The sequence below is a fragment of the Pituophis catenifer genome, unplaced genomic scaffold (genome assembly GCF_029215685.1).
Source record: "Pituophis catenifer annectens isolate HBS135680 unplaced genomic scaffold, rPitCat1.0.hap2 SCAF_15, whole genome shotgun sequence".
Classification (NCBI taxonomy): domain Eukaryota; kingdom Metazoa; phylum Chordata; class Lepidosauria; order Squamata; family Colubridae; genus Pituophis; species Pituophis catenifer.
In genome coordinates this window covers 9,969,936-9,990,705 of record NW_027256895.1, presented here as the reverse complement: position 1 = coordinate 9,990,705, position 20,770 = coordinate 9,969,936, and the positions used below count along the sequence as shown (strand labels likewise).

Here is a 20,770-nt window from a genome sequence, read left to right as displayed (position 1 = left end):
CTGCTGTGTATTACCAACAACACATTTGGAAGTAGAGGCTCTTTTTGTCTCTGTGTGTGTGTCCTTGATGGTCTCTCTGACAGCCAGTGGGACAGCCAGTGGGAGATGGGTTCCAAGGTGATCACATTGATTAAATAGGAACAGACTAGCATAGCCCATGGGTGTAGTTGGACCAAGGCAAGCAACTCTGAACCTGAAGGGAAAATGATAAATCAATATTCTGCTGATCCTTATGTCCCACAATGGGTTCAATCATGTTCATCTAGTCACTAGATTCTAGTGGTATATCTAATAAGAGAACTGAGTTTAAACTTTGATATTCTTCAAACTGGAATAATACTAAGATATGTTTCTGAACATCTTCTTCAAAATAGATTAATATATATATATATATATATATATATATATATATATATATATATATATATATATATATATATGTAGGTCTTTGGTTATTCGGGTCTTCTCCCACGTAAAATTGGAAGTGTCTCGGCGACGTTTCGACGAAGTCTCATTCGTCATCTTCAGGCTGGTGTTCTCGGCTTCGTGCTTCGAGCTCCTGGAAGCACGAAGCCGAGAACACCAGCCTGAAGATGACGAATGAGACTTCGTCGAAACGTCGCCGAGACACTTCCAATTTTACGTGGGAGAAGACCCGAATAACCAAAGACCTACATACAAACACCCGCGAAAACCTGAGAAAACATATATATATATATATATATATATATATATATATATTCTCTAAGAAATACAAAGTTAGGTTGATCTAATTCAGAATAAGAGAGTTGTATTTGCAGAACAATGGAATGGCAAGTCATTCCACTGATTAATTCTAATTAATCTAATTACCAGGACATTTTTCTTTAGTTCTAGCTTGGTTCTCTCCTTGATTAGTTTCCACCCATTGCTTCTTGTCCTGTCTTCAGGTGTTTTGGAGAACAGGTTGACTCCCTCTCCTCTGTGGAGGCTCCTCAAATATTGGAACACTGCTGTCATGTCTCCCATAGACCTTCTTTTCATTAGACTAGATCCATGATGGTATACCTATCGCATATGTGCCACAGGTGGCACACGGAGCCATATCTGTGGGCATGTGAGCCATTGCCCTAACTCAGCTCCAGCATGCCAGCTAGCTGATTTTTGGATGGCCCCGCCCACGCTGCCCCTCCCCTCCCAGGAGTCTCCATGCAGCCCATTTTGGATACCAGGTAAGTACAGGGCTCACACGGAGGCTCCGGGAGGGTGTTTTCAGCCTCTGGAGGGCCTCTGGAAGGGTCTTCTAGTTTAGGATCCCCAACCTGTAGGCTGTGGCCCACTAGTGGGCTGTAAGGGGATTGCAACTGGGACATGGACATGACTGGAGAGCACAAGCATGTGCATCCTCACTTGTGTGTGCAGTGGGCGAGTGTGTGTGCATGTGTTCCATTCATGGAAATGGAGCTGTGCATTGTGTTTCCGCTTACCAGTTGTTTGCACAAACCATCCCCTCCTCCATGCTGGTCCACAAAGCTCTATTCTAGACCAACTCCCTGCTCAAGCAGGAGACCCTATACCACTTCAGACAAATAGCTGTCCCGTTTCTTCTTAAAATCCTCCAGTGTTAGAACCCCCACAACTTCTAGAGTCAAGCCGTTGTTTCTGTTCTGACCTAGAAGGCTTCCTTAGAAAGTATAAAGCACAATCTTAGTCCTACAAAACCTCTTTTACTTATATGACTGTAAATTATTTTCATTTACAGTCTGGAAGACTTTATAAACAGCCTTTCATAGGAAGGTTATCAACACCCACCTATCTCACGTGGAATGATGCCAGAGAACTAATCGCCAAATGCAGGGCAAGGCCAAACTTGGCACAGAGTCAAACAGAACATTTCAAAGCTTGAATTGACCATATGAACTAATTGCTTCCTGCAAAAGCTCACATCCCATTCGCTCTTCTTTTATGTCTTATGGGAGGAGCCAATCATCTCCAAGCCTTACTCCGAAGTCGACCCTGTTTTCTTAATTGTTTTTGTCATGTGGCAGGTCTGTGCATGTGCATACTGGGAACAGGCTCCCGCTGTTCTTCTGCCTCGCTGCTGTCAGAATCCGGAGGCTGTACATAACTATCAGATGGCCTTGGCCCCCTCTCTGCCTCTGATGCAGAGCCCTCATCTGAGCTTTCCCCAGCCGCTAGGACTGCCCCAAGTTCCTCCCCGATCTCCTCACTGTCTCCTCCACTGCTAGCTCTGCTGGTGGCTTGCAGGCCACAACAGTTTCAAACATAAAGGTTATATATATATATTTTACATTCAGATATTTTTCTGGAGTTATGGTACATCATCCTATAAACATTCTGCTTTGAGCTGCAATATAATGAACTTTTTATCCCCATAAAATGTAAAATCCCCATAAAATGATATATTTTCCCATTTTTTCCTCCGTATGTTTTGTCCAAAGATTTGAGTCCATTTTATCATGGAGTTTTTCACTTGTTCTTCTTCTGTTTCAAATTTTAATAGAAACTGATACATTTAGCCAAGACCAGTTTGTCATTTTTACATAGTTCAAATTCTAGTTTCCACTACGCCGTTCCAAAACATTCATGTTAAATATTGAAAGTTAATTTTGATATTTATGAGTTGTGAGATATTTAACAGCAATGTTAACAATGAAAAAAATATTTCCTAAAATATTCCATCAGAGACTACATTATGACATCCTTGTAAAGGTCAAAAGATCAAATACTTTAATTCTAATAAGTAGAAATACATCATTAAAATCATCCATCTTTTCAACAAATGAATTTGTTTACATGTGAGTATAATTTCTGTCCAAATTTGCTTTTCACCAGTACAAACAAATAAGGGTTCAAATAAACATCCCACTGGTTAGTTCAAGTGTAAAGAAAATGCAATTTGGAGTTCCTATCCAACAGTTTAATTCTCTATGTCATCCCAGTCTATGGGTTCAGTAGGATTTACCAATGAATAATTTTACGAAGAATCTTGCATTAGAAAGTGGTTTTTTGTTGAAACTTACAATTAAACAAAAGTACTTTATTATGTTTATTTTTTCATATATTTGTTGGGTGATGTCAACTAACAAATGATTAGCACATATACCATATTTTTCTGAGTATAAGACACTCTGGAGTATAAGATGCATCTTAGTTTTTGGGGAGGAAAATAAGAAAAAAAAAATCTGCCTCTGCCTACCATCATCCATTGGTATTCATCTGGCTAGTGTCCTGTCAGTGTGTGAGAGAATTGAGGGCTGTTTGGAAATTGAAATAGTATTTGCTGTGAGAACAACAAGGAGATAGCAAGGAGCCTGGGCTTGGCTTAGTTCAGCTGTTCTGTATTAAAGCTGCCTGATGTGCTGAGCTCTGAAACTAAAACTGAAACTCCTCTCCTCTGCTTGTGTTTTGCTTGTATTTACTACCACGTTGGAAAACCTGCTTCTGGTATTGTATATTTACTTCATGTGTTATATTATATATAAAGAGAAGTTATTGAATCCTGATGAATCAGTTACTTGTGTGTGCTTTCTGGATGTGATTGCTGCTGCAAACTCTGACATGTCCTTGCAGGAAATAGCAAACAGCCAGGTTAGCTTCAGCACATTATTGCAGCCTGATTCAGCATGAGCAGCTGATTGGTGGGTGGATCAGCCTCCTGGAATACCCCAAAATCAGCAGTTCCTGGCTGTATGGATTGCCATAGACCATCACCACCTCTGTGCCTCACATTTTTGGCTTCATGGATGTATAAGATGCACCCAAATTTTCAAACTCTTTTAGGGGGGGGGAAGTGTGTCTTATACTCTGAAAAATACGGTACTTGTTGTGAAACTGAGTTATTTGATGTCAATCACATTATGTAATGGGATACAATTACATGGGTTTATTCTTTGTCCTCATCAATCCCTCCTTATTGTTCAACTCAGGTCTCAGCAGGATAATATAAACTTTTGGAGAAAAGATACAGGCCAGCAATGCAGCCCCTGAGGCCAAAATGGAGAAGATCTCCACAGCTACCATGTATTTACCTTTGGTGCTCAAATAAGTTGGGATAAAAGTCAACCAAACACTGCAAAACATGATCATGCTGAAAGTGATGAACTTGGCTTCATTGAAAGCATCTGGCAGATTTCTAGCCAGGAAAGCCACGATGAAGCTGATGATGGACAGAAGTCCCATGTAGCCCAAGACAAAGCAAAACATGAAGGTAGAGCCTTCATTGCATTCTGCTACTATCTCGCTCGGCAGGGATTTCATGTCCAACTTGGGATATGGAGGAGCAGTGGCAAGCCATACAGTACAAATGCCAGCTTGAATGAGAGAACAGAAAAGGACAATGGTGTTGGCCAGCCTTTTTCCCATCCACCTCCTCACATTGGATCCTGGTTTGGTGGCCATGAAAGCAAGAACCACAGTGATGGTTTTGGCCAACACACAAGATACCGCCACAGTAAAGATGAGACCAAAAGCAACATGGCGAACGAGGCAAGTGACTTTATGGGGGTGGCCAAGGAAGAAGAAAGAACAGAGGAAGCAGAGGAGGAGGGAGGAAAGGAGAGTGTAAGTGAGTTCTCGGTTATTGGCTTTGACTATGGCAGTATCACTGTGCTTAATAAAAGTAATAAACACGAAGACTGTGACCAGTGAAAAACAAAGGACTATTGAGACTAAACTCATGCCTAGTGGTTCTTCATAGGAAAGAAATGTTATGATCTTGGGGAAGCAGCTGTTGTTACTCTGGCTTGGATATTGATCATCTCGGCACTGCATACATTCGTCCATGTCTTAAAAGAATATTGCAAGAAAAAAATTAAGAAAAATAAGCATATCTATTAGAGCTTGACAGGATTGGAAGCCAAATCAAGACAGCTCACTTGAACAACATAGAGGAGCCATCAAAGTTGCATGTCTTTGTTTTCAAATACAAGCCACTACCTATGATGAAATACCAGACTGGCTCTTGAAATGATATTAGAATCCCAATAAGTGTTACAAAAAAGGCAATTGATGGTATTATGAGGACCCGGATTGTGGGGGCAATAAGCTGACTTTGTATAAAAAAGAATATCGCTTAGGAGGGGCTGAAAGCCCTACTAAGCAGGTATATACAAAAGTATAAAGGCTATTGCTTAACGCATTGTAAGCCACTCAGAGTCTCCGGAGAAGGGCGGCATATAAATCGAACCAATAAATAAATAAATAAATAAATAAATAAATAAATAAATAAATAAATAAATAAATAAATAAATAAATAAATAAATCTTAAGTAATACTGGGTAGAATATCTGGTAGAACTGGGCTATAATACTTTAACGACAACAGGAAGGCTCAGGAGTTTATGTTTCTTAATCTTGCCTATCTCTAAACTCTTGACACCAGTTCAATTTGGGTTGCTTCCTTAATCTGAATTAAGGCAATCCTCAGATATGGATTGGCACCACTTTACATAATCCTAAGGATAAGTGAAGAATTGAGGGTGCTATATCACCTACCTGTTTTGTTGGAGATCTTTCCTTTTGGACATGGAAAACAGTCATAGCAACAAAATTTCTTTCCTTCCTTCTTTTGTTTCTGAAACCCTGGTGGGCATGAGTCACTGCACACAGAAACAGGACATACCTGTTCACAACAATAAAATAAAAAAGTCCAGGTTGTAAGGAAGCTAAGAACATTTAGTTATTTTGGGGGGATCCTGAAAATTGGAAAACAGATAAATGACCAACACGCATGAATATGCGGTCAGAGATGGTATTTACCAGTTCTCCGAATTACTGAAAATTTCTGCTATCGGTTCTCCAGAACTAGTCAGAACCTGCTGAATATCACCTCTGTAGTAACAATAGTGATACTTAATAAAGCAGCAACAATACTGAATGTATACTAGCACTGCAACCAGAATGGGACAACTCACTTTGACCAACTCACCCTAGGTAATTTTTTTTTTTTTGCAAAAAGTTTCTTATTTTTTTCCAAACATACAAATAATATCCTTTCGGAACAGAGCTTTGATCCAGCCATCACTTTGTTCAATTTTTAACCAAATCTATATTTTGCCATAGCACTTATTTCTAAATCTTATATCACATATTCAACTAATACCATCTTTAAAAAATCAACACATATTTACTTAATCAAAACAATTACCCTTCTATTAACCTACCTAATAACTCATAATACAACAATTCTTACACTAAATCCTCACTATTAACAATGCAATTCAAATATATTTATATTTCATTATGCTCATTAAATCTTTATTCCTTTATTACTTTATCAAATTTAAATCTTATCTTTTTAATTTTAGAAATATAGCAATTTAACATTTAAACATAGTTCTTAATTCAAATAATGCTCTTTAACACAATTTCCCAATTATCCTAAATTCTATCTATCAAACCGTACCATTTATATAACACCAATTAATCATATATTGTTTCAGTTTCCTTTTCTTTTCCACTTAAGTAATAAATGTTTAAATTATCACAATTGTTATACATATTTAAACAATATCCCAATTATTATAGCTATCAATTTTCTAATTTAACCATTTCTTTTATCCTTCCACTATTAATGCCAATTACACAATACATCTTTATTCCACTGTTAATCCCAGTGTAATCATCTTTATTTTTCTCACTGTTAATCTCAGTGTAATAATCTTTATTCCACTGTTAATCCCAGTGTAATCATCTTTATTATCTCACTATTAATCCCAGTGTAATCATTTTATTCACTGTTAATCCCAGTGTAATCATTTTTATTCACTGTTAATCCCAGTGTAATCATCTTTATTTTTCTCACTGTTAATCCCAGTGTAATCATCTTTATTCCACTGTTAATCCCAGTGTAATCATCTTTATTATCTCACTATTAATCCCAGTGTAATCATCTTTATTCACTGTTAATCCCAGTGTAATCATCTTTATTCACTGTTAATCCCAGTGTAATCATCTTTATTTTTCTCACTGTTAATCCCAGTGTAATCATCTTTATTCTACTGTTAATCCCAGTGTAATCATCTTTATTTTTCTCACTGTTAATCTCAGTGTAATCATTTTATTTACTGTTAATCCCAGTATAATTATCTTTATTTTTCTCACTGTTACTCCCAACATAATCATCTTTTACTTTTGTAAGTATATTATTAAAAATATTCAAATTATAACAATTGTTATGGGTATTTAAACACTATCCCAGTTATTATAACCATCAATTTCCTCAAGTAGTATCTTTTAACATCTTAATAAAAAATGGTTCATTTATCCATTGCTATATTTCTTTTAATGTAATCTATTTTCCATATATTTTAGCTTCAATCCCTAATTCTTTTCTAAATATCTGTAACATAATTCTTCTCATATTTGTTTATCTCAATACAGTCATTTTATAAATCCAGGTCCTGGACTTCTTTAAATTTCTTAATATTTTCCAACCTTTTGTTCTTTTATCATTCAGTATTAATCTCCATATAATCATCATTATATCATTATTAATCTCAGTATAATCATCATTGTGCTATTGTTAATCTCAATAGAATCTCTAGAGACCTCCTTTTTATTACTAGTATTCACATGTTCAATTATTTGTTCATATTTAATCACAATATCTTTATCTTCTTTATTTTCCAATTCTGTCTTATTTCTCCATCTTCATTTCCTTGTCCACACATGTATACTCCATTTCAATTTTTATATCCTCAAATTTTGTCCCCTGTGCAAAATTATAGTTATTTCTTTTATTTCCATTCTCCAAATCAAATAGTTGCTCCAATTATAAAAGTTCCATTGTATTCCCTTCTATTTCTTTTTTTATTCCTCCAAAAGTCAAGCCTCTTGTAGACAAGAAAATCCTCCTCCACAAGTTCCCACGGTTATTATCTGGTGAAGTTCACAATTTTCCAAAACAAAAAACCAAGTTGCAATGTTCCTTTTTACTCTAGATGGTATCTCTCTGCAATCCACAATTTCCAATCTCTTAATAAGTATCCATTCTGGATACTTCCATTCCATTTCCATTACATCACGATCTTACTTGACTTCTCTTTCTTCTTTTTCAATTTAAAAATATCAAATCATATTTAAAGTCCACTCCAAATTTAAATAGCTCTTCTCACTTCTTTTTTCCTTTTTCCCCTTTTATTTATACATCCCTTTTTTTCTTCTTAAAGCTTATTATCCATTCTTTTTAGTTTTCTTGCCATTTAAAAAGAAAGGGGGAAAAAAGGATCTCTTTATTTCTTTCCAATCCTTTGACCATATCTAATTATTTAAAGTTTCCAATTAGTTTGTTCAAAAATCTATTTTCAATTGGGTTTTTGTCTCTTCCAAATTACATTTCAAAATCCTCTGTGCCCCCATGCTCCTTAGCAGCTATTACATATTAGGGGTCTTATAGTTGTAAGATGTTTCTCTTGTTGTTATTCAAGCCTGAGTTGGCTGTCACTCACCCAGCTTCAAAAAAACTCCATTCCATTTCCTTCTTCTCTCCATTTCTATACTTAGCCCAGTTGTCCCAGCTTCGTGGCAGCCGCCATGGCTGCCGCCCCCTGCTGCTGACTCACAGAGAGTTCCCTCTGACCTCCGAGGAACTTGCCTGTTCCTCTTGGTTGTCTGAGGCACCTCTCTTTCTTCCCCATCCCCGCAGGATAGTTCCGGTCTGAAGACCCATCGGCAGCGGTTCGGCAGCTGGGGTTTTCGTGGTGCTCATCAGAGCCCGCTATTTCCCTGGCTGTCTTGCCGCAACGCCAAACCAGAAGTCCCCTCACCCTGTGTGAATTTGTCCTGGTCACCTTACCAAGGGACAATTTGCCATAGGATAATTCAACTAGGGATAACTGAAGAGAGGGAGAAGTAGAATTGCAGCTCAACCCAGACTTGAGGACTTCTAACTTGAGAAGGTTCAAACCTAAAGCAAGAGAAGATCAGCTGCAATTCACTTGTCCCTCTCTTGAATTATCCCATATTGAATTGTCCTGTGGCAAGATGGCCATAGCAAGTTTTTCCATGGTGAATTGGCCTGCAATGAGTTGTCTTTGGCTAGTTGACCAGGGTAGACAGCCAGGGCAAGTTGACTGCAGCGAGTCAGCCATAGTGAGTTGTCCTAGACCTCACTGCAACATCTTTTGGCATGGACAATTGTTACATTAGTGGAAATGTGTAACCACAGATGGTTTATCTTACTGAAGGAAATGGAGGAAGGAGATGATACACGGAGAGCATATGCACCAAAGACAAATTCTTTGTGTGTCCAATCACACTTGGCCAATAAAGAACTATTCTATTCTATTCTATTCTATTCTATTCTATTCTATTCTATTCTATTCTATTCTATTCTATTCTATTCTATTCTATTCTATTCTATTCTATTCTATTCTATTTGAAGGAAAATCTGTCAAGGAAATTCAAGAATGCATACCTGGTTAAAGATCCTAGGCCACTCAATAATTTCATCATCTATAAAGAATTGTTCTTCTTCAAAAGCCACTGGTTCTAACCGTCCAATTTTGGCTTTACGAAAGGAGTTGTTTGGGAATAAGACCATGTGCATTATATCAAATCCAGCAACAATTTCTCTTCTTTCATTGAAATTCAGGTTCTCTCCAGCTGAATTGTTAAATGACATCGCTTGAAGAAATGCATGTAACTGGGAGGAAGGGAAAAGAGTAGAGGGATAATAAAATCAATAGTATAATCTCAACCTGTGACATGTTGGAAGCAATTAACTTCCATATAAATTAACCTAGGAGATTATTTTCTGCATCAGTTAGGAAGATCTCGGGAAGGAAGGAAGGAAAGGAAGGAAGGAAGGAAGGAAGGAAGGAAGGAAGGAAGGAAGGAAGGAAGGAAGGAAGGACAATAGATGAGCTGTGAGTCTAGCAGGTTATAGCCCACACTTGGCTTCAGAAATTTAAATGGATTCAATATTTTCTTTAGATCTTGAGAATGAATCCCTTCTGTCCACGTAGACAATCCTCTCTTGTGACTAAATTATGAGTCTCCACCCAATTCCTGATTTCCAGTAGCAGAATGACAAATGGGTTATAAAAGTGAAAGGTGTCCAGTTGATAAGATTTTGAAAATTGTATTCCATTATTTTAGAGAAATATTGTTAGTAGATTATTGTTTTCTGCTGACATGGGCTGCTATGACCCATAGCTATGAAGGGATGTACTCTTTCTCAGGACTTTCATCTCAAGACTTTCAGGGATTTTATTGAAGTTAGGAGGAATCTCATCTATCTATCTATCTATCTATCTATCTATCTATCTATCTATCTATCATTTATCATCTATCTATCCATTATCTATTCCTCATCTATTCATCATCCATCTATCTTGTTGTCCAATCTATTTTCGGTTTCGTATAATAAAGTTGAAGGACATAGCCATTTTTTAAAACATTATTTGTGCATTTAAGGCTTTGAGGAGAAAATGTTGGCAGCCAGGAAAGGACGGAGGAATGAGGGAGGAAAATGACAGAATTTCCATCCAATTTTGGTGTATTTATTTATTTTTTTGACTGATTTAAAAACAGAACAAAAAAAAATACTATGATATTGCATGAACAAAATCAGAGAAAATGAAATTTATCAGCAATTATTTTGTTTTTGCTTACTTGGCAGATGAATGGACAAATTGGACATTTCCATTCTCTCTAGACCAAAATCCAGGAGTATTTATTTATTTGTTTGCCACCCATCTCACCACAAAGTGACTCTGAGCAGCTTATTCCTCTCTTATATTATTAATTCATTTACTCAGTCTGTTTTCTTGTGCTGCTTTTCCGTTCCTAATTCTATAAGATTTTAAAATATTATTTCAGTATTTTCTATTCTCTTACATTCCGTTTTAACCATTCATTAACATATTGCTGCCAGACAATAAATATTTATTTATGACAGTTGACAGTGATTACAGATTATAGTCTTCATTTAGCGACTGCCTCATTTACCAAATATTTAATTACAATAATGCTAAAAGTTGCTATTAGTCCTCATACTTACAACCTTCACAAGTCTGTATAGCAAAGTAAAGTTGAAGTAAGATCATACTGATTGCTTTGCTTAACACCCAAGCTGACAGTCCCAAATGTAGTTGTTAATAAAAAAAAAATAACCTATAAATTAATGATCAAAACATTTTTCTCTAACTAGGCAAACATTTGACTTCCCATGAAAGCAATAATGGACATAAGTACCCAAGAATGGAACTATTAATTCTAATTGTCAATATATATTATGTTGATGATTGGATACATTGATATGCTATTTATTTTCTGGTAGCAGGATCATGGAAAACATAAGAGATTGGACAACAATTTGTCTGAAATTCTATAGGGTTTCTTGCCTGAGCAGGGGATGGGACTAGAAGACTTCCAAGGTCCCTTCCATCTCTATTATTCTGTTATATCATCCTGTTATGGGAACATTACCTGCCAAGGTTGCATGTCTTCAAACTTGAGTCTTTGCTCCCCCATTCTTGCTCTGTGTTTGCTCTTTGATGAGTGCAATGCGTGGAGAGCATGGGCTACTGCATAGACAGCATTGTAGACACTGTAGCTGTGGCCACTCATCTTCACTTCAAAAACAGACCGAGGAGGCTTCTCCAGGTTCTCCTTCCCAGTACATAGTTCATCTGGCTCCAATGTTTCTCCAGCATTTGGAAATGAACATTCAAAAACCTGTTCCCAGAACAACTGGGCAAAACCATCACCTTCAGGCTGGTATGGGTTTTTCTTCTGAAGATACTTCTCAAATTCCTGAGGTTGCTTGGAATGAATGGCGAAGGATATGGCACCTTGGAACATTTGAAAATCCATCCGTCTTGTCACGCCCGTTACTGCAAATTCCATCTGGGCTGTCATGATCCACACCTTCCCTAAATATGCGTTGTCAGAAACTAGAAGAGTGCTATAGGTAATTAACCACATAAGATTCATGGTATCTCCATAGAGGATGAATACTCTGGCCCGCTGATCTATAACAGATACGTGAATATTTCCAAATGTACCCATATCGTCACTGGACAAGACACGGCCTTGGCGTGGGAACACCTGAATGAAGGCTGAACAGATTCGATACTTGGAAAACAACGCTTCCATGCTTTGCAAGAAATATTTCCCACTGTCATCATCTCCCGTGAAAAGGCCCACCCATGTCCAGCCAAAGTATAGAAGCAGATGGATAATTCCCATGTACTGGTTCTCATCATTTGGGACCATGCGATAAAAAGTAGGATTCCTGGATTTTACAATGTCTTCAGGAGCAAACGATCCATATGTGAGCTTAAAGACAAAGTGTAGAAAGGCATGGTATCTTCAATCAATCATTCAATCAATCAATCAATCATTCCATCAATTATTCAATCATTCAATCATTCAATCATACCGGCAGAAAGGAAATTCCTATCTTTCAATTTTCTATTTGCTAAAACTAAACCTTTCCCTTTTGCTTATTTAACAGAGGTGGAGAAATATGACCAACTTGAATTAGAAAGAAGGATTTGGGACATCATTGATCCTCCCAGGAGTCCTTGTTTCTCAAATTCTCTCAGCTTGAATTGCTTTGACTTTCTAGCTTCTCTTTTCTATTTCAAAATCACTTGTCTGATGAACATAAGATTAATACAAGTAGCCAAAGCTATTCCTTGCAGCTATGCAGCTATGGTCCTCACCTGTGGAATCTTGTAGCGTCCTAAAATATCTGCCATGTGGAAAGAGGTGTCTGATCCAAGTCCTCCAACCAAAGCAATTAGGTTTTTAGGGGGTCCACATTCATAATTAGGAAGGAAAGTGTGCAATTTAAAGAGCAAATTGAGAAGATTGTAATAGGTCATCCTCTGATCATAGTAGGTGTCGTAGATGTGGAAGCCCAGTGTGATATTTGGTAAAATTGTTGGAGATTTGTTGATTGTATTTACAGCAAATGCCAAAGCCAACACATTCTGGTAGAATTTGGTCAGCATCCTGCAAATAGAGTTGCAAGGCTTTTTACCTATGAATCTGAACATCTTGACCAGCACAACTCTTGGGATAGTGCAATGTGACCAGAATTATGAAGATGAATCAAGGTTCGGAAAATGGAATAAAAGAGTTGGAAGGGACCTTGGAGGTCTTCTAGCTCAACTCCCTGCTCAGGGAGGAAATCCTGTACCATTTCAGACAAATGGTTGCCCAATCTCTTCTTGCAAACCTCCAGTGTTGGAGCATTTACCACTTCTGGAGGCAAGCTAATTGTTCAGTTGACAACTGATTAATTGTTCTCACTGTGATCAAACTTCTCCTTAGTTCTAGGTTGCTTCCCTCCTTGATTAGCTTCCATCCTAATGGATGGAAAAGAGAGGAGTAGCTAACGTGAGAGAGCAAGCTTTCAATATGTGCATTATGAAATGCAGCTGAGTAGAAATCAGTGAAATGTCTCCAACCACAGCACATATGATATTAAAAGTCTTCCCTGAGCACACAAAGCAATTGAGCAATTCTCAGGGAAAATATTTTCCAGTCCTGCAATAAATGATTTTCCAAAAACTGAATCATGCACCATTTTTTTATTAGGTTAATAAGAAATAAGTTCTAAAAAAAAATATGTCTTCTTCCCAATTTTTAATGTTCTCCCCCTCTCCCTTTCTCTCTTTATCTATAACTAACTTGATGTTAATTCCTTCATAGAGAAAAGTGTGCAATAATTAGCCTGCTTGCAAATCAATCTTAACTAACTAACTGTTTGCTAATCAATCTTAGCTTAACGCTTGTAGCTTGTTTGTACTGTAAGAGCTTATGCACTGGAAATAAATTCCTTGTGTGTCCAATCACACTTGGCCAATAAAGAATTCTGTCTGTCTGTCTGTCTGTCTGTCTGTCTGTCTGTCTGTCTGTCTGTCTGTCTGTCTATCTATCTATCTATCTATCTATCTATCTATCTATCTATCTATCTATCTATCTATCTATCTATCTATTACACCAACTCAGGAAGCTCAAACTGCCCAAGGAGCTGCTGATATAGTTCTACAGAGGAATTATTGAGTCTGTCATCTGCACCTCTATAACTGTCTGGTTTGGTTGGGCAACCCAACAAGACAGACACAGACTTCAGAGGATAATTAGAACTGCAGAAAAATCAATTGCTACCAATCTGCCTTCCATTGAGGATCTGTATACTGCACAAGTCAAAAAGAGGGCTGTGAAAATATTTACAGACCCCTCACATCCTGGACATAAATTGTTTCAACTCCTACCCTCAAAACAAAGGTATAGAGCACTGCACACCAGAACAACTAGACCCAAGAACAGTTTTTTCCCGAATGCCATCACTCTTCTAAATAAATAATTCCCTCACTACTGTCAAACTATTCACTAAGTCTGCATTACTATTACTATTATTCTTCTCATCATTCCTATCATCCATCTCCTCCCACTTATGATTGTATGACTGTCACTTGTTGCTGTATCCTTACGATTTATATTGTTTCCTAGTATGATTTGATTGCTTATTTGTACCCTATGACTATCATTAAATGTTGTACCTTATGGTTCTTGATGAATATATCTTCTCTCTTTATGTGCACTGAGAGCATATGCACCAAAGACAAATTCCTTGTGTGTCCAATCACATTTAGCCAATAAAGAATTCTATTCTATGTCAATTTTAACATCTTTTTCATCCATATGCCCAAGTTTCATACACTCTTTGTAGCCATAGAACATTGTTTTCTCCAATTTAACAAAACTCATCACTTTCTTTGCAATTCAACACAAATGCTGCATATGCAGCAAGATGAAGATAACACTGAGTTAATGTTTATTAAGAAGGAAAAGGAGTCATAATAAGAAACTACAGCTTATATCAAATAAGTAAAGTGACTGTAAGCAGTCTGGAAAATGACATTGACAGAAATAAGATCACCTGAATGTATCCTGTAACAAGGTAGAGGGAATAACTTGGTTTTACATTTTTATTTATTACACATGACTATTTATAGGAGTTGAGTAGTACTTGTTTTGGGAAGGGAGTGAGGTTGAGTTTCTTACACTGGAAGATCAAAGCCAATATCTTGTGAAGGGATATTTTTGAAGGAAACTTCATTAAAGACATAAATAACCTGAGATGCCATCCCACCAATGAGAAGTGTCCCCGGCTGGTACCAGTCATGAGGAACAGTGAAGAATTGGGTTCGAGGGCACTTTGTGGTCACTCTTTTGCACTCTTCAAGTGATAGCAAAAGGATCAGTGCCAGGAGTCTCACCATCCTTGCAGATGTGTGTTCCTGCAGAAAAGAGTCTGCTGCATCTGATTCCAGTTTCGGTCACCTGTTTTAGAGACAAAGCAGCAAGGGTATCTCAATATTACGATGCACAACAAACTCAACAATTTTTTTTAAAAAAGCCACCAAGCAGTTTAAAGATCTGAAGCCATTTCTGTTCAAAACGGTGGAGAACTGGATAGATTCACACATGGACAGAGTCTCCTTTCCCATAAAACCAGTCGAAGAATACTTAGATGTTATGAAGTCTTTCTCAGCTGCATATTGCATATTGATTTCTCATTTGGTATCTTGTGGATAATCGTTGGAGGTCATATGATGAAATTAATTATAATTATGGAGTAATTATAGGAGAAACAACTCTGCTGTGTATTACCAACAACACATTTGGAAGTAAAGGTTCTTTTTGTCTCTGTGTGTGTGTCCTTGATGGTCTCCCTGATGGGACAGCCAGTGGGAGATGGGTTCCAAGGTGATCACATTGATTAAATAGGAACAGACTAGCATAGCCCATGGGTGAGTTGGGATCAAGACAAGCAACTTTGAACCTGAAGGGAAAATGATCAATCAATATTCTACTGATCCTTATGTCCCACATTGAGTTGAAATATGTTCATCTAGTGGTATATCTAGTAAAAGAATTGAATTTAAACTTTGATTTTCTTCAAACAGGAATAATACTAAAATGTGTTTCTGGACATGGGGGTACATCTATTGAAAGAACTGTGTTTCAAACTTTCCCCCATGGTTTTCTTCAAACAGAAACAATACTAATATGTATTCCTGGTCATGTCTTCAAAATATAATACAATGGTTCAGGACCAGTGGTGAAATGTAAAATTTGTTACTACCGGTACTACCGGTGGGCGTGGCTTGGTGGTGGTGGGTAATAGGACTGAGTGGGTGTGGCCAACTTTTTTTTTTAACTTTTAAAACCATTTTTTTCTACAACCTCTTCGGCCAAAGAGGTTGTAAAAAAATGCTTTTAAAAGCCTCTGACGATCCCAGCTGACTTGCCTGATCAGCAGAGGCATTTCTTTTTCTTTTTAAAGCCTCTGATGATCCCAGCTGACTTGCCTGATCTGCAGAGGCTTTTCTCTTTTTTTAAAAAAAGCCTCTGACAATCGCAGCTCACCTGCCTGATCGGCAGAGGATTTTCTCTTTTTTAAAAAAGCCTCTGACGATCCCAGCTGACTTGCCTGATCGGCAGAGGCTTTTCTTTTTAAAAAAGAAAAAACGCCTCTGACGATCCCAGCTGACTTGCCTGATCAGCAGAGGCTTTTCTTTTTAATTTTAAAAGCATTTTTTCGGCTGAAGAGGTTGTAGAAAAAATGCTTTTAAAAATAAAATAAAAAGCCTCTGATTATTGTGCGGCTCAGCTGGGCATGGGGTGGGGAGGGATTTTTGCTACTGGTTCTCCAAACCACCCACCGTCATCGCTACCGGATCAGGCGATCCAGTCCGAACCGGGAACATTTCACCCCTGTTCAGGACAGTATTGATGTATCCCACAACCACTTTGCAAATTGATATCCAAAGTTATTGGGTTGCAATCCCCACCCTCTTTAATCAGTTCAACAATATTCAACAAAAATAAAAATATTGGTCTAACTAATATGAACTTAGGCTTTATCTAATGTCTTAACAGAATAACAGAGTTGGAAGTTCTAACTGTCAGGTAATTTCTCCTTAGTTCTAGGTTGCTTCTCTCCTTGATCAGTTTCCACCCATTGCTTCTTGTCCTGCCCTCAGGTGCTTTGAAGAATAGTTTGACTCCCTCTTCTTTGTGGCAGCCCCTGAGATATTGGAACACTGCTATCATGTCTCCCCTAGTCCTTTTTTTCATTCAACTAGACATACCCAATTCTAGCAACTGTTCTTTATATGTATATATTGTCCCCAACAATCTGAGTCCTCATTTTACCCACCTCGGAAGGATGGAAGGCTGAGTCAACCTTGAGCCGGTGAGATTTGATCCGCTGATCTGCTGAACTAGCAGTCAGCTGAAGTAGCTGCAATACTGCACTCTAACCACTGCGCCACCTCGGCTCTTTTTTGAGAGTAACTTCCACCTCTGCGTCTCTGTGACATTTCGATGTCACATGGCACATTTCTATTATCTTGGTACAGATTCTCCTGCCTGAGCAGGGATATTTATTTATTTATTTATTTATTTATTTATTTATTTATTTATTTTATTGAATTTATTGAATTTATATTGCCACCTATTCTCACACAGAAACTCAAGGCAGCTCACAGAATATAAAACCCCACACAAAAACAATAAAACAAATAAAAAAAAAATACTGTCTGTTGCAGTAGAATAAGGCATTAACATCAAATCACAGCTGTCTGGTGGTTTTTGTTTTTTGTTTTGTTTTGGTTTTTTTTCATAATAATCTGAACAAGCCATTTCTATAAAGATCTTGTCAGACCTGGAAGCCATCTTTTCTTTGGAACTTCCGGGCTGCAACGTTTAGAGCCTGGGGAAACGGGAGGGGAGATTTGCAAAGAGTTGGTGACGATATATAGCCATAACAATATTCTTTTTCTCTGAGAGTCAAGTATGTTCAGCAACCTCTTCGGCAGAAGAGGTTGTAGAAAAAAATGCTTTTAAAAGCCTCTGACGATCCCAGCTGAGTTGCCTGATTGGCAGAGCCTTTTAAAAGCATTTTTTTCTGCAACCTCTTAAGGTTGTAGAAAAAATGCTTTTAAAAGTATATATATATATAAATGTTGGCCACGCCCACCCAGTGACATTACCCACCACCACCACCAAGCCATGCCCACAGAACCGGTAGTAACAAATTTTACATTTTACCACTGGTAGAGGGCTAATCCTACCTTTGTTTTTATCTTGGGTGAGGGCATTTGCCTATGAATAGACCGTATAGTCAAGGCTATGGTTTTCCCAGTTGCAATGTATGGCTGTGAAAGTTGGAACATAAAGGAAGGCTGCCACAAAGAAGAGAGAGTCAAATTATTCTCCAAAGCACCTGAGGGCAGGACAAGAAGCAATGGGTGGAAACTAATCAAGGAGAGAAGCAACCTATAACTAAGGAGAAATTTCCTGACAGTTAGAACAATTGATCAGTGGAACAACTCCAGAAGTTGTAAATGCTCCAACACTGGAAGTTTTTAAGAAGATGTTGGATAACCATTTGTCTGAAGTGGTGTAGGGTTTCTTGCCTAAGCAGGGGGTTGGACTAAAAGATCTCCAAGGTCCCTTCCAACTCTGTTATTCTATGTTAGGAATCAAAGTGTCCTTCCATTTTTGTGCATACAGAGTCTTTCTGCTGTCAACATATATAGTAAGAAAGTTCCATTTTATTTTTCTCCAGGTCTTTTTCCATTAGACCCAAAAAGAAAAAATCATTCCTTTTTTTTTTTTTTTTTTGAATACCATGGTTCACTTATTTTACATGCAAAAGGAGAAGGCAAAAAGAGGCCTTAAAATTATTTTCATTCTATTTTTTTTAAAAAAAATTCACAAGGGGGCAGCAAAGTTCTAGAAAAGGAAATATCTTATCCCTGGGGAATAACTGAATCAGAAAGATGAAGGATGTGGTTTATAGCTGTATTTATATTGAGTGTTACTTTCTGGAACGTTTTCTTGAAAATTAACATTCTTCTCGTCCATTGAAAACTTCTCTCCCCAGAAGAAATTATTTTATTCCTTAGGTTTTTTTTTTAAAAAAACCTGACTTTATTATGTTTTATAATTAATTCAAGCTGGCAAAATGCAGGTAGGCCGTAACTTACAAGAGTTCATTTGGTGACAACAGCATTGAAAAAAAGTGACATGACCATTGCAGCATCCTCGTGGTCACATCATCAAAAGTGAGAAACTATTCTATTCTATTCTATTCTATTCTATTCTATTCTATTCTATTCTATTCTATTCTATTCTATTCTATTCTATTCTATTCTATTCTATTCTATTCTATTCTACCTTACCCTACCCTACCCTACCCTACCCTACCCTACCCTACCCTACCCTACCCTACCCTACTCTACCCTACCTACCCTATTATCTACTCTGTCCTTTGGGAGAAGGACGGTATATATATACATAAATAAATAAATAAATAAATAAATAAATAAATAAATAAATAAATAAATAAATAAATAAATAAATACTTCTATTCTATTCTATTCTATTCTATTCTATTCTATTCTATTCTATTCTATTCTATTCTATTCTACTCTACCCTATCCTACCCTACCCTACCCTACCCTACCCTACTCTACCCTACCTACCCTATTATCTACTCTGTCCTTTGGGAGAAGGACGGTATATATATACATACATAAATAAATAAATAAATAAATAAATAAATAAATAAATAAATAAATAAATACTTCTATTCTATTCTATTCTATTCTATTCTATTCTATTCTATTCTATTCTATTCTATTCTACCCAACCCTACCCTACCCTACCCTACCCTACCCTACCCTACCCTACCCTACCCTACCCTAATGCCTAGTTTGGGCACTAATCCTTGGTATAATCCCACCATTGTAGGAAGATTCATCCAAACTAGAGATAATGCCAAAGCTTCAACCACTCTGCAGCTGAACGACTTAAAGCTTCAAGACTCTGCTGTCTATTATTGTACAAGAGACACAGTGAGAGCATCTGCATTCTTACTGGTACAAAAACCCTCAGAGGATTCTTCAGCGCACAAACCGGAGGCCACCAGCCCATCTGCAACAGACAAGATCTCAAGGTTTTAGAGAGCTAAGCATGGAGACAGGCCAAGAATGACGATGAAGGGAGAAACCCAGCAACTTAAAAATCAACGGATGCTTATATATCCTATAAATTATTTGCCGGTGACATTATTTTCTTTCAACTCCCTTTTTTTTTTTTAAAAAAAAAAAATGTTTTTATTAAACCATTTTCTTCATTTTGCATCACAATTTCCATCTTTGCAACCTTCCTGTACTGATATTCTGTACATTCACCTCATATATGCTATTATGTATACAATCTGTAGTTATTATTTTGAATGTTTTTTTTTTTACTTTTTACGTTGTATAACATCTTACTATAATGTCATATGGGGACATGGTGTCTCAGTGGCTAAGACTCTGAGCTTGTCGATCAAAAGGTCGGCAGTTCAGCGGTTTGAATCCCTAGTGCTGCCCGTGGCCCTTGCGAGCTCCATTTTCAGCTGCAATGGCCTCCTGCAACCCTCTGCCAGTGAAAATGGAGCTCAGGAGGGCCACACACAACCCTCCCAAGCACCATTTTCACTGGCAGAGGCACCGTGGGTTGGTCCTTCTCTGTTTCCAGGGTGGCCTCGTGGGCCAGATCTAAGCACCCAGTGGACCTCATCCAGTCCCCAGCCTTGAGTTTGACACCTCTGACATAGGATATAGAATAATAAAATTGGAATGGACCTTGGAGGTCTTCTAGTCCAACCCTCTGCTCAGGCAGGAGACTCTATACCATTTCAGACAAATGGTTGTCCAGTTTTCTTTTTGAAAGCCTCCAGTGATGGA

General features: G+C 37.6%; 1 protein-coding gene across 1 annotated transcript; it reads right to left on the bottom strand.

The window, feature by feature from the left end:
- Positions 1 to 3,876: 3,876 nt before the first annotated feature.
- Positions 3,877 to 15,147, bottom strand: LOC139324686 (vomeronasal type-2 receptor 26-like). The gene is made up of 6 exons (XM_070954419.1): positions 15,098 to 15,147; positions 12,674 to 12,965; positions 11,433 to 12,284; positions 9,418 to 9,645; positions 5,496 to 5,622; positions 3,877 to 4,787 (listed from the first exon to the last, which is right to left on the bottom strand). Exons 1-6 carry the CDS (start codon positions 15,145 to 15,147, stop codon positions 3,877 to 3,879), a joined length of 2,460 nt encoding a protein of 819 aa, XP_070810520.1.
- Positions 15,148 to 20,770: the final 5,623 nt, after the last annotated feature.

What these genes read in the sequence shown, in the direction of transcription:
- LOC139324686 (XM_070954419.1), bottom strand. Translation starts at nt 15,147, where the DNA reads ATGACTGGTACCAGCCGGGGACACTTCTCATTGGTGGGATGGCATCTC. An exon ending in GACGCTACAAGATTCCACAG is followed by an intron (nt 12,285 to 12,673) that starts GTGAGGACCATA and finishes TTTGTCTTTAAG; the next exon opens with CTCACATATGGATCGTTTGC. An exon ending in AAAGATCTCCAACAAAACAG is followed by an intron (nt 4,788 to 5,495) that starts GTAGGTGATATA and finishes TATTCTTTTAAG; the next exon opens with ACATGGACGAATGTATGCAG.